This window comes from Sparus aurata, chromosome 3 (assembly GCF_900880675.1).
Source record: "Sparus aurata chromosome 3, fSpaAur1.1, whole genome shotgun sequence".
Taxonomy (NCBI): domain Eukaryota; kingdom Metazoa; phylum Chordata; class Actinopteri; order Spariformes; family Sparidae; genus Sparus; species Sparus aurata.
In genome coordinates this window covers 13,423,401-13,437,486 of record NC_044189.1, presented here as the reverse complement: position 1 = coordinate 13,437,486, position 14,086 = coordinate 13,423,401, and the positions used below count along the sequence as shown (strand labels likewise).

At 41.0% G+C, this 14,086-nt stretch overlaps 1 protein-coding gene across 9 annotated transcripts in view; it reads right to left on the bottom strand.

Moving 5' to 3' along the window:
- The window catches only part of csmd3b (CUB and Sushi multiple domains 3b), a 376,450-nt gene that overhangs the window by 247,046 nt on the left and 115,318 nt on the right, over nucleotides 1–14,086 (bottom strand). For all 9 annotated transcript variants that reach the window (XM_030411810.1, XM_030411811.1, XM_030411812.1 and 6 more), the window contains one exon: nucleotides 8,383–8,495. In XM_030411810.1, coding sequence (XP_030267670.1) covers nucleotides 8,383–8,495 — 113 coding nt within the window. The remainder of the gene's footprint in view (nucleotides 1–8,382; nucleotides 8,496–14,086) is intronic.

Genomic DNA, 14,086 nt, shown 5'->3' with positions numbered 1-14,086 from the left:
TCATGTGTAGGCATCCTCTGCTTAAGATTGCTTAGTATGAAAATTTAAAAAAAATTATTTTAGGGTTTTTCATTTAATTCAATTAGTTTTAATTTGCTGCATGTCTTTGTGCACATCAAGGTTTTGAGCTGTCAGTATTAACTAATCTCATCAAGAGCCTTCACAAAAGAGATGAACAAGCAGCTTCTCTGTAGTGTGACTTTGAGAAAAAAAGTCTGTCTCGAATAGGTGCTTCACCTTCTTTGAAAGTCTGAATTTTAAATGGACTGAAATGCCATTATCAGAAAGAGCAGCACACTACAGTCTATATCGTGACTTCAAAATGATAGCCAACAACACTAATTTACTGGTGGGTGAGTGAGTAGACCATATTACCTAAGTGTCTGCAGTCAATTTTACTTTGTCCCCCCCAGAAAAAACAAAATGCTTGTTTTGTACTTCTGTTATCCTGACATGAGTGTGAACTGATAACGGACTTGACCCAAGTAACACAAGCTAGCCTGTACGTGTACAGCACCCAAAGGGGTTATGTGATTTATGACAGCTCCTCTTTCTGTAGCTGACCTGAAATTACAGACAAACATCATATATTTTATAAGATGAGCCCTGAACTCTGAGCAGAGTGAAGGGTTCTACTGGCTCCCCTGTAGAAAATCTAAATCATTTATACCAAGAGTGTGTGACCAGAAGGTCATTGGGTTGGCTGTAAACCTCGGTGAACAGGTGACCCTCTCCATGATATTATGTGGAACTGATGGATAAATGCTCAGATTGAGGATGGTCCGATCAATGCCACTGACATCTGGCCAGCGAGAGCTCCAAAAGTGTTTAACCTGCTGCCACCAACCTCTGTTTGCTTGCAAAAGTACAATTTCAGCTCCCCATAAAGATCAAGAGTAGAAAGTGAACAGATCAGAAAAAGGTCAACTCTCCTTCATCTCATATTTCGACCCAGGAAACTGTATCCATCCCTGCTTCACAAATAATTTATGTGCCAAGTTCCTTCAGAAGCAGTTGAACAAACTCAAAAAAGATTTCAGGCTGTTACTTAAAACGAAGTTACGTTAATAAGATATAAATGTAAAATATGTGTAAGTATGTGGAAACCTGTTGTTCCTGCTTTTTTTTACTCCTTAAAAAAGAGAAACACTGAAAAACCCACTGAAAAATGTTTCATTTTTTATATCGCACTTCTATATTTCATTAGTCTTTGTTTATGTCTTGTCTTGGGGCTCTATGTAAACTCTCGCCGGTGCTAGAAATGAAGGTAAAATAAGCGCATTGCCATAATATCACAGAGAGGAGAAAAGTGGCGATACTGTAAGTGTGGAGGAGGAAAAAACTGCACAAGTGAAGAGAGGCTAGGGATGAGGGGAGTCAAGTGAAATCTCTGCTGACTTGTTAGTCACATGGCAGCATGTTCGAGGATGAAGAGCATGTTCTCTGGTCCGTGTTCTGAGAAAATTTATTACATCTGGGAGCCGTGTGTCTACGCGTGTACCATATGTATGTCCATGTCTGTAAGCGTCTCTATGCATGCCCATGTCTCTGAACATAAGGATGTGTCGAGATGTATTTTGCATGAGTGTGGGTAATGTACATTTACATTTGAGTTGAAGACAATTTGATGCGGTTTTATATTATGCGTCTCAGTGTATAGCGCAAACACGTGTTTTGATTCATGCGTGCTTCTATGTGGGATCTGGACTGTATGTTTCAAGCCCTCTGGACATTTATAACGTGCTTCCTCTAAAATACACACTACAGTAAATTCTTTAAACAACTTTCTCCAATAGCCCGCAAACAACTGACTTAAAATGAGTTTGATTGCATTGTTTTCTTGTGTAATTTCGAACACCATGAATGACAAAGCGCTAAGTGCCCTTTAGAGCTGAACATCTGTCAGACACCCTGTTTCTATTTATTCCTTTTGCTTGCATTGAAAGGTCTGCATGGATGAGGAACGGTTTCCGGAAAGAAAACACCGCTAACAACAACATACCTGCTGGCAGCTATAATGTATGTAATTCCCACAACAGAAACATCTAAATATCACAATAGAAAATGTGTGTTTTCTTAAAACGTACAGTTTACAAAAAAGGACGAGCGGCTAGCTTAGCACACTCATCCACCTTATGGTTACGTCTCCAGTCTGATCTCCAAAGTGCCATTCCGTGTGGATAGAGAGCTTCCAAAACGATAGCTGGATGCTTGTTTGTTGAAATGGTGTAAAGCGCAGTTTTATGACCACAATACTCTTTGATTAATTAACCGTATGTTATACAGTCCTGTCCACATGTCAATCAAACCAATAATTGAAGATAATGTCTGGATGGAGCAAATAAGCGATTTAATTTTTCATCCTTCAATAGCTACTTCAGTTTTCTATCCTCAGTTGAGATAATAACCACAAGTCAGTGATGGTAAAATTACTGAAAATAAAAACGAGAGGAAATGAATGAAGATGAACAAGGACAAGGTGTAGCAGAAGGACACGGAGGAGGGGGAAGAGTAAGAGGAAACAAGAAAAAGAGCACTTCAACAACAATCATGCTGAGAAAGGACAGCATGAGTGTGTGTCTGTGTATGTGTGTGTGTGTGTGTGTGTGTGTGTCTAAGTGCAGTGATAATCTGTGATTCCGTCTTATCAGCACAATATCAAACCGAGTTCGACATCATGCTAAATAATACATCACTCTCTTTCACACTGTGTCTCACACTCAAATGCACATATACACACTGTATGGTAAGCATGAATTAGTTATGACCTGACAGTCTTCAGAGGAAGGGGAAGAAATGTTCAGTCCAACAATCAGATCAAAGTATATCCCTCCAAACAGACGAGCCATGGAGCCACACTTTGGTACCTTTGGTGCTGCCATTTGCAAAATTCCTTCCTACAGAGGGATCAATGGAGTAACCTTTTTACATTTCTGTTTTATAATGTAAATACGCCGCGTACCTCCAGATCACCATTTTTCTCTTTCATCGCACATTATGTTAATCCATCCATCCATCGATTCATCCACTTTTCAAAGCACATCCAGCTCCAAGTTGAAGCAGGGTAAGCAGGGCAGTCCAAACGTCCTTCTCCCCCTCCACACCCCCCAGAGGCAAGGCTTCCCCAGGCATTCACACTACAGGTGCGATACAGAAGCCCTCCAGCATCTTCTAGTGCTGCTCCAGGGTCACCATAGTTTGATGTGCCTGGAATAACTCCACGGTAAGATGTACAGGAGGCTACCTTGTCAGAGGCCTAAGTAATGTTGGCTCGTTTCAATGTAGAGTATTCAGATTCCCTTTCCAATGTCCTAACTCATCCACAACCCTAAAGGTGAGGCTAGTCACGCTGTAAATTTAGTTTGGTTTTTTTATTCTCAACACGGAGCTTATGACAAAAGGTGAGGGTTGAAGCGTAGGTCTATTTGTAAATCCAGAGTTTCACCTTGATCCGTCTACCCAGCAGTCTGGTTGGAAAAAAAAGAAAAAAAAAGCCCACAAAACTTCTGAAGCTTCACTAATGTGCTTATTGTTCTCATGTTCCAATTTACTCCATCTGGTACAGGATAAATCATTATGTCAAAATAGGTATATATTTAATTAGTTTTGCTTAATTCTTGCTTGGTTGGATTAAAATGTATGCATGGTCAAAATGCAGAATCAAAGCTGACATCACACATTGTGGGAATCGTTTCACTTAATTTATACCTGTGCAATCTGTATCTGGATACATTATGTTGTTAAAGACATCTAATGTAATTCAGGGTGTTTTAGATTACTTTTGACGCACAAAGTACATTTTAGACACACGCTTGCATAAAATCATTAGACACAGAAGTCAGTTAAATGTATCCTCCAGTAAAAATACAATTTGTGATGCAAAGCTTTAGAATCTACTTCTGCGGTGTGTTGATACTGTGTGTGTGTTTGTGTGCGTGTGTGTGTGTGAGAGAGAGAGAGAGAGAGAGAGAGAGAGAGACAGACAGACAGACAAAGAGAGAGAAACAGAGAGAGAGAAAGAGAGAGAGAAAGTCGATTTAAGCAGTGATATCTGGAGTACTTTTCAAAATGTTTGAGTACTTTGAGTGGAAATACCCCCCAACCGTGTCGGTTGCACCAATAATGATGGTGAGCAGGTATTTTGGACTCAGTTCTCCTCGAGAAATGTATTGTTGACAATGCTAAGGCAATACCTGCAATAATCTAACATCTGAAATGGCTCCAGTAACAGATTAGGCAAAAGGATTACATGGACTGGGGCTGACTTGCCAAAAACTGTCCAAACCAGGGTGGATCATTCCTTCTGAGAAAATCTCTCCCTGGCTGCATTAATGAACATACGAGCTGTGTGGCGAGGACAGTAAGAGATGCTGAATATAAAAAGACAGGACCAGATCATCAGCATAATGTTGCATTTTAGCAAATGCCAAGTGTGGTCTTCCTCTCTGTCTCACCGACTCCCGCCTCCTAAACACACACGCAGACTAAGTTAAACAGCTGTATGTATCAGCAGCAGGGGCTCTTCAGATAAGTCCCCTGGATACTCTCTCTGAGAGAAGACGCTCCATGTTGCACACACACACACACACACACACACACACACACACATACACACATAGGGAAGCACAATCACACAGACTGACTTACAGCCAAGTTGCAAGTAGCATCTTGTGCCAGTGAATAAATCTGGGACAACTGCTTGGACATACAAGTAGCGCAAACACACCCAGACATGCACACGCATATAAACCCAGACACAGCACGTGTGTGGACTTAAACTGAGGCACTTTGCAAACAGTGATATTGTCATTATGCGACACATCAAACACACACACACACACCAACCCTCCAACCAACACACAGACAAGTACAAAGGACCACAGAGGGGTGTACAAGCGACACACAGAGAGAAAGTTAGGCACCGTATCACTTTTAACAGCAACCAGCTGTGACAAGCAATGTGTGTGTGTGTGTGTGTGTGTGTGGGTGTATGTGTGTGTGGGTGTATGTGTGAGTGCATATGAATGTAAACATGCTATCATTAGAAAGTGAACAGAAGTTTAGAGATGTACATTCAATACATTATACTAGGGATGCGAATCTTTGGGTGTCTCACAATTCGATTCGATTCCGATTCTTAGGGTCACGATTCGATTCAAAATCGATTCTCGATTCAACCGATTCTCGATTCAACGATTCTCGATTCAACGATTCTCGATTCAACTGATTCTCAATTCAAAAATGGATACAATGCATAGTGCGTTAAGGCACATTATGGCATCAAAACAATACAGTTTGTATAAGATTATGTGATTTTTAAATAAACTTATTCCAATGATGTAATCACACAAAGGCAAACTTAAGACAAAAGGTAACATCTATCTATGGTCACATTATGCTATATAAGAAATGAGAATTTCTCTCATGAAATGCGCAACAACACAACTTTAATAGCGCAATCTGCTGCAGAATGAAAAAAGCAAGCCCTTAAAGAGTGTGTTTTGACTAGATGAATATGGGTTTTGAAAAACTTGCTGTCTCTCTGCTTGGAAGGAAGGTGCTGGCTACACTGTGTGTGGATGTTATGACCTGCACCTTCTTTTTGTGCACTTCTGTTTGACACTGTGCCTGCAGTGCATGGCTGCCCTTGTTTGCATAGTTAATAGCCGCTTTTATACTGAGCAGCAAGCCGCCGATTTGACCATCCTTTTTTGCGGCTCGGTCCACAGATTTAGACAGAAGCCGGTAAATTGGGGGTCTGTTATGCCGGAAATTGCGTGAGATGGGCGGAGGTGTGGACAACCTGCGCTGTTGTGTGACCCACAGCCGGGGAGTTTTAAAACCAGGACACAGCTGATCACAGCAGTCAGTCCATCACTTCATCCGCGGACCACAAGATGAGCAACTGGACAGCTGCTGAGATCCAGGAGATGCTAGCGTCTCCTCGGTCTCTGTAGCTGTCTTCGCTGTTAGCTTGTTGTTGTAGCAGCAAGCTAGGAACGGTCGCTACTTTCAAATTAAAAGCCCCCCGCTAAGAACTCAGTTCTAAACTCCAATGGGGTGCAATGTAAAGCTCTTATTTTGAAGACAAATTTGTTGTCTTTCTTTCCTCAAGCTTGCTGCAACGCTGTGTACGGAAGCCCGTGGGGGCGCACAGAGAGACGGGGGAACGTTAATAAAAAATCTATTTTTGAAGTTTATGAATCAATTCAGAATTGTGGATGATTAGAATCAAGATTCTTATGTGAATCGATTTTTTCCCCCACCCCTACATTATACCCCAGCAAAGTTCTTTCCAACGGGCTTTTGTTAATAGCTGACATTTTGCCTTGTTATAGCAGTTAAAACACAGGTGTTACTAATCACATTAACAAAGGTCTATTCAAGGTTCCCAATAAGCCGTGACAGTGTGACAGTGTGACAGTGAACCAGCATGACCAATACTAGGACTTAAACAACTAAATGGAATTCAGCCATCACTCATTTTATTATTTCCCACTGTGACATGCCAAATAATAATCTTTAGCAGCTCCTGCAGCAAAGACAACCCTACGAAACTTCGTCTTACCCACAAAAAACATAGATTAGCAACAAAACACTGACTTGGTCACTATTTAACTAGTGAAGAAATCCTGAGGTACTGAATGTTATTAGAAAATACAGCATCTTAAATACTAGCAGTTGCTGTGCCTCAATTTTTATTGTACTCTTTGCCAGTGCTTACCAGTCTTTAACACGGAATAATCATCCAACACTACCATCTGAGGAACTAATCGTTGAGACAACCTGCTGTAGGCAGTTGTAGTGTTTAGTTCAAGCACAAAAGCCTGAGTAGAAGACACCGTTTCTTTAGAGAGAACATCCCCCTGCTGTGAAAATGGGCCTTAATGGCTGACTCTAATTTAAAATACTGCTTCAAGTGTTAGTCTGCCTTCTATTAAAATTTTAAAATCAGTTTCTTGAAAAAGTCCATCATTAGTGCTACCTTGGTTACAGTACGTTCTGTAATAAGCCATAATCCACATGAAGTATTAATGTCCCAGCAGTACAATGGGAATGCTAAATAAATACTACATGACTGCAACTTCATCCGATACACCATCTGTGAACCTCTGCAACTTTAATACCAATAGTGAGTTCAGATGTGCCACGATAAATTCATTATTATAATTATGATATTGTTATTATAGTGTACAAAATGACTGTACAATTTGTGAAAACTCAAATCTTTCTCCTTTTTAAATGACACACAGGGTCAAAAATGTATTCTAACTAGTTGTTGACGCCTCAAAGATCTGCTCAGTGAATAAACGAGGAGCTACACAACAGTGCATTTATTTGTTTTGTTGCTTTGCTAGGTAGCATGTGTGCCTCCAGTCGACAGTTTTATGCTCTTCTATTTTATGCTCTGGAACTAAGTGCCTTGTTGAGGACATCAAAGTTTTTCTAATCTAAATCTAATCTGAAATCTTTAGTGAAACACAGGACATGGTGCTGATACATAGTGAGTTCTAATTTTAACCATCACTTCAACCAATCATATCTTTTCTTTCATCTGTGAAAATGGTACCATGGTGCTTATGCAGGCCCTGAAGGGAGAGGGTGAAATGCTTTAGACTCCCCTTCAATGGGCCATATTCCCTCTGGATGCCAAAATATTGGAACTCAATGTAAAAAAAAAAAACAAGCCTTACAAGGTTAATTCATATCAAACACTGATTTTTTCTATGTCATGCAAAAATTACATCAATGATCCACTGTTTGTTTTTAAGTATTCTTTTTTGTCTTTTATGGCTCTGTTGGCAGCACAGTTCAGAGACGTGACAGGAAACGGGATGAGAGAGAGGGGGAATGACCTGCAGCAAAGGGGACGGACTCAAACCCTGCACCACTGCAGCAAGGACAAGGCCTCTGTGCATGGGACACACTGCCTGTTGCTGAAGTTAGGTAATATGTGCATATAAATTGTGGCCCAATCACTTGCCTTGAGATTCAAAATGGAGTGATTTGCTAAATCTGGTGTTGGCTTGGTGTTCTGTGACATAAGAAATTACCACAAACTGTTTATGTTTCCTACACATCTATATTGTATCGCCTCCAGTATGAAAGTGTGAAGTAGATACAAAGTTTGCTTAATGTAGACCGCACATAATCCACCCGCTCAATTACTTCAACATTTTGTTGCCGTCTTTCTTACACGGCTCAAAGCCACAGTCCTATGTGAGCTATGGATTATTATTTTTTTGTCTGACATTTCATTAATAGCCATACTGGTTGTTATTCACATTTTTCATTTATTTTCTGCACAATAGAGGTCAAAATAAAGGGCACAGCCTACACAATTTCACATACTAACACAAATGCATGCAGACACTTTCTGACCTTCATAGTTGAGTTTGAAGCCATGTGCAGAGACAGCAAAGTCGCTGGTCAACCTCAAAGAGAAGACATTTCCTGTGCTAGTGACAGGGGGAGGAACCTGGAAGCCTGTTAGCCTGTAGAAACACAGAGAAGAATGTGTTGACATTATCAACAAATTACCAGCGACAGCAAACATTCAGGAAAAACAATACTCCCCCTTTTGTTGACTGCACAAAAGGCCTTACAGCTTGTTAACCTATAGCAACAAAGAGATTAGCATACTGATGTGTTAAACAGACACACTCATCAATTAAACACAAAAAAGAAGTGCATATTGTGCTGAGAGTGCAGAGGACATTTGGACGAGAAACTCAAAAAAACCAACCAGTGCTGCTGCTACAACTGTGAAATACTTCACAGGGGGTGGCAGGCAGCAAATGTAACAACTATTTTCATGTTTTTTCTTTCTTTTAATGAAGCTAGGCCCTTCATTTTTTACATTCCAATGCATGTCACATAAATCAATCAGTGAATAAAAAATTCAACAAGCTATGCCAGATTTTCACTTTTTCGGGTGCAAAGATGGATGGTATCAGCTTTCCGAGACCCATTCAGCCTGAAACTTAGGCTGTTTTACTGTTCACTCTCTGCTCCTTACAGTTTTTTTGTAAACCTTGGCATGAGCATATTGCCTGGCTAATGTGACTAGCGTGTAGTGTACTTCCACCAGCTGAGCGATGTTGAACTGATGTTGTTATGTTGAGGGACAGTCAAGAGAAAACCTGTGAACAGTTAAGATTCCTCTGAAGCAGACTACCAAAAGTAGTAGGTTGGATGCCGGTTGCTCTTCATGCAACTTTATACTTCATTAGTGAGGTATCTGGAGGGCAACACATTCTGATCTACTTAGGTTAAATTCAATCATGACTGATCTACTTAGTTTGGATTCAATCATGACTAATTGATTTTCATTGTGTGAGTGAAGGTCCAGGGGTTGGCTTCCAACTGTGAGGGGCCAAAGGTAACAGACGATAAAGTGCTTAGCTAGGTTTGACCTGCATGCCAAATGGTGAGAGATGCCTAACACAGGTCAAACTCCTCTTTTAGTCTATTGGATAATTTGGCAAGGGGACCAATCAGAAGAAGTGGGTGTACGTGAGAAGGGACTCTAAAAAGGCCCTCACAGGAAGAACAGGGAGGGTGGCACTTGGTAGATCTCCTAAGATCGAAGGCTGATAGGAGTTCTGATAGGGCAGAGGGCAAAGCATTTTGGCATTGCTTTGTCCATAGATTTGATAATATCAGAAAGCGGCCGCTTCTGATCCGCACGCAGGGCTCTAGATTCTGTTTCAATAAAGATTGCTCTATCATTCCACCCAGCCTTGCCTCTGCAGAATTCTTTTATCATCAAACTACACACCAACACCTTTGAGCAGGAAAGTCCAGAAACTACATTAGCTTTGCTGTTTTACAGAAAGCCATTCTATTTCCTGTAAGCATGTTGTGTGTCTTGCTGCTGTATCATATTTAACTTGATTTACATGCTCTGGCTGTAACCATTTTGCAATACACTCCAAACAAAGGGACAAACGGCAGGAATTTATTGGCTTGGTAATGTTGGGTTACTCTGACTAGCGTCCAGCGGCTAGCTTGCTCAGACCCTAATGCTGCAGTGGCCCACTGGGCTGTGAGCCTGAGGCTAATACAAACATTATGATCGACAGATACACTTAGTGTTACTGCACCAAATTGTTTCATTTATCATAAATTAAGTCATTTGGAAAAAAGAATTATGCCAATACAGTACTCCCTTTGAGCCACCCTAAATCACTGCAGGCGTTAACTACTTTACAACGATGGCCAGTATTTCATATATTGTAACCTCTGATGAGGTCTAGAACAAAAAGTGCAAACATGCCTGTCTTTTTCATGGAACTCATCAAACTACAGCTTCTGTATGCCCCTTGAGACGGAAATAATGATTTCCAGTGATTTTTCTTACTATATATACCCTCCTTGATTACATTGCCGTCTCTGATGTTTGCTCTTACCATTACCACTGCCTGGCATAGAGCCTGCGGGACAGAACACAAACAACTCTCCATTATTTGAAAATATCGAGGAGGCCTGCACTAGAAACCCACTACCCAACTGAGGCTTTTAAATAAATCAGGCCACAAGATCAAAGTGTACCGACAAAAAAGAAAAGAAAAAAGTGAGCCTTGGTCGGCTAAACAGTAATACAGAAATGGGTTTGTGTACAGAGAGGTGAACAATCAAACGGGAGTCAAGGATACCTTTAATCTGTACTCCACATGTTTGATTGTGTCCTCCAAAAAAACAAGCTCGCACACACCAGACCAGGTGTGCCTTCAGCTTTGAGATTCCTTGAATTAAATGGGGAAGAAGAGGGGAGGAGGAATGGAAGGCCAGCGTTTTTTTATAGGTATGGAATAGAGCCAAGCGGCTACTGCGACATTTTTTCTTGTCCTGCAGCGACCATTCTTCCTCTTATTTTGCCTTCCTCCTTCCTTCCATTTCCCTCCTTCCTCTTTCATCTCTCCTTCCCCTTCTCTTCCTCTTCCAACAATCTGCTCAAACAGTGCTTTCCTCTAGCATTACAGTCAACTTCTTTTTCTTCTCTCTTCAATTCGACCGCCCTTACTCACTTCTTCTTTTCCACTTTCTGACTTCCTCTCTCTGCTCTTCTCTCTCCGATCTCTTTTTCCCTTACCCGCCGTTCATGCAGCTTCCTTTTTCTTTCATCTCCCCATCATCCGTTCTTTTGGCTCACATCCTTTCCTCCACCACTGCCCCCTAATTCTACTCTCTATCTTCGATCTTTATGCTTTTGATGAACCCACATCCACTTTTACGACTCGTCTTTACCCTACACCCACTTTATCCCTCTGAAAGATTTTCTTCTGTCCTCCTCACTGCAGTCAGAGTGCATAGGTCGACATGAATTACAAGTGAATCACATCTTGTATCCTGCAGTTTTACATGATTATTTTCCAGGAACTAATTTTGTATTCTAAAACTCACTTGCAGTCCACTCTGAACTCTTGTAAAAAAATACAAAATAAATGACCTCCCACACGGAAGACTGCAATGGAACGGCCAAAATTTCTGAATCAAAGTCGGAAACTTGGTCAAGATCCACCTAATAAACACACTTAACATTACACTATGGTGGTGCAGAATTAGCTTTTCAGCAATTTCTGCTTTGCGTAGCATTAGTGTTTTGAAACATTCTGTAACAGCTTTGTTCTCGCCATTTCCATGGAGTAATTAATGCTTGAAAGAAGTCTTTATGAATATGCGGTTAGGGTTGTCGCTGTGGTAGTCCACGTCCTCTGTAAATGAACTTTGGGCATCCCTATCTTCCCGAGCAGATGCACTGGGATGCAGTCAGGTTGGTAGTTGAGAATATTAACACAGGACCTATTGGCTTCTAACCTGCAATGGACTACAGCAATAGCTATTCATTAGCTGTTAGCTCTGGATTAATCTCATTTCTCAGAATTCTTATTTCTTCTTCTCCAATCATTGTGCTCTCTACCGCATCCTTCTCAATACAAAGAAGAAACTTGTGGAGTGTCAAAAATACTTGACAAGAGGATGGTTGTACCTTTAAATTGTTAAAAATAATCTCTTGTTAGAACAGAGATTGTCTTTCTGCGATCTCAAACAAGGAAACCTTGGAGCTAAGATTTTAGCATGCATTATGATAAAGTGTGTCTCCAATATTATCTTTATTCACACAATCATTCACATCCTCTATCATCTTTCTTTCTTCTAGTCTTTGATGCTTTCTGTGAGCAAGAAAACACAGTTTTGAGTAACCTGCCATCTCTCAGCCCTCCATCTGCTCTCAACTGTTCTTTCATCATCTTCCTCACCCCTCTACCTTGCTTTTATCCTCCATTACAGACCCACTTTATCATGTCTCCCCCTCCATCTTTTCATCTCTCTATCCCCCCCATTACTTCTTTCACCATCTCACTTCCTTCTTTTCACTGTACTCACCGTCTGCCGTCTCCTGACCTTTCGTCTCGTCTTTCTATCTCTTCATCTCTCCTCTCTTTTTTTGCCATCTCCCATCCCTCCACCTGTTTTTCTTCAGTTGTTAACTTGAATTGGCTCCTATGCCATACATGCACTTTGATCTAATCAGTCTGTCCATTCACATTTTTTGCTCATCAAAACATGAAGGCCTCCATTTCCCCTGTTAATTTGCCTTCACTCGTTTAGGCTTCCCCAGTCTCTTTCAGTCGAACCTTCCTCCCATCTTGACTCCGAATTCTCAGCTGTCTTTCTATTCCTTCCTTCTCTCATCTAGTCCAATACCACTCAAAGCACAAATGCTGGCAACTTTCAGAAAAGCCCCCAACCATCTTTTTAATCTCCCTCCCTGCTCCTAATCTATATCTTATCTGTATTTTTCTGATTCTGCAGCTTTCCTAGTTTTGGACATTCTCTCCACTCATCTCTTCTCTTTTCATATATCTTTCTCCCTCTCGTTGTCCTTTAAAAAATTGATTTCCCTTTTATTATTTCACTACCCTTCTTGACCTCATTTCCCCTTGCCATCCTTTATCGGTCTTAACAATGTTTCTTCACGTGCAGTAAGCATGTTATCACAATGGCCCTCATTTTTCAAACGAACATGCGGCAGAAAAATGTGCGTACGACCATTTCCATGCAAACTTCGGCATTTATCAATTTGGACGTGAGCGGAAGCTACGATCAGATCTCACGTCAGGTCTGAGCTCGTGTACGCAGTCTGAAAATAACAAACCTCAGCTTTCATTAAGCATAAGCAGTCACATATTTAGATCAGATCAAAACAGATTCTTAAAACGAATAAAACAAAAACAAATGTTTTAAAAAGCCCCCAAGTGATACCACTTTTTTGTTATATAAAATATGATAGGTTAAATAGCCTAACATGACAACGAATTAATGGAATACCTAATAACCCTGCTGGCAAACCTGCTACAGAGCAGGAACGCAGATTCAATAGTGCACATACACGCACACGGGTCACAGTGGAGCACTGCATCAGATTGCTGAAGGGCAGGTGGCTCTGTCTCGGACCAGCAGGGGGAACACTGCTGCATACCCCGGAGAAAGTGTGCGATATTATTTTGGCCTGTCAAGTTTTGCACAGCATTACATTAGTGAATGGAGTGCCTTTGATGTGCCAGCGCAGCCAGATGAGCCAATGCCCATGGAACCGTGGCCAGCACAGCCTCCACTGGCAGGCTATAGGGAGGAGACAGGACCGCATTCATCGCCTTTAAAACGTAAAGTATACCTTAAACTCTTGCAAATGCTCTGCAGTATTTAATCAGTAATGTGAGGTATTGGTGGAATTGGCTAAAGGCATACTAAACACAGAAAATGGACAACATTTAGTCATTTTAACACTTTATTAAGGCTTTTTTAGAGTTTCATTAATTTCTTTTAATGTGTTATTCATTGCCTCAAGTGCACCGACAACTGAGGCCAATAAACCGCATATTTCTATTTGTCTGTCCAGGACCTCTGCCGTGATGATGTTTGGTCTGGGCGCAGCACCGGGGCCAGAAGGCACGCGCTCTGGGGAGGAAACCTCACCGACATGATGCTGGTGCCTGGCTCTGAAACATTTAAAAATACAATAAAAATGTATACCCATGTAACATGTGTAAGCCTAATTATTTGTAAGAAATGTGTACAG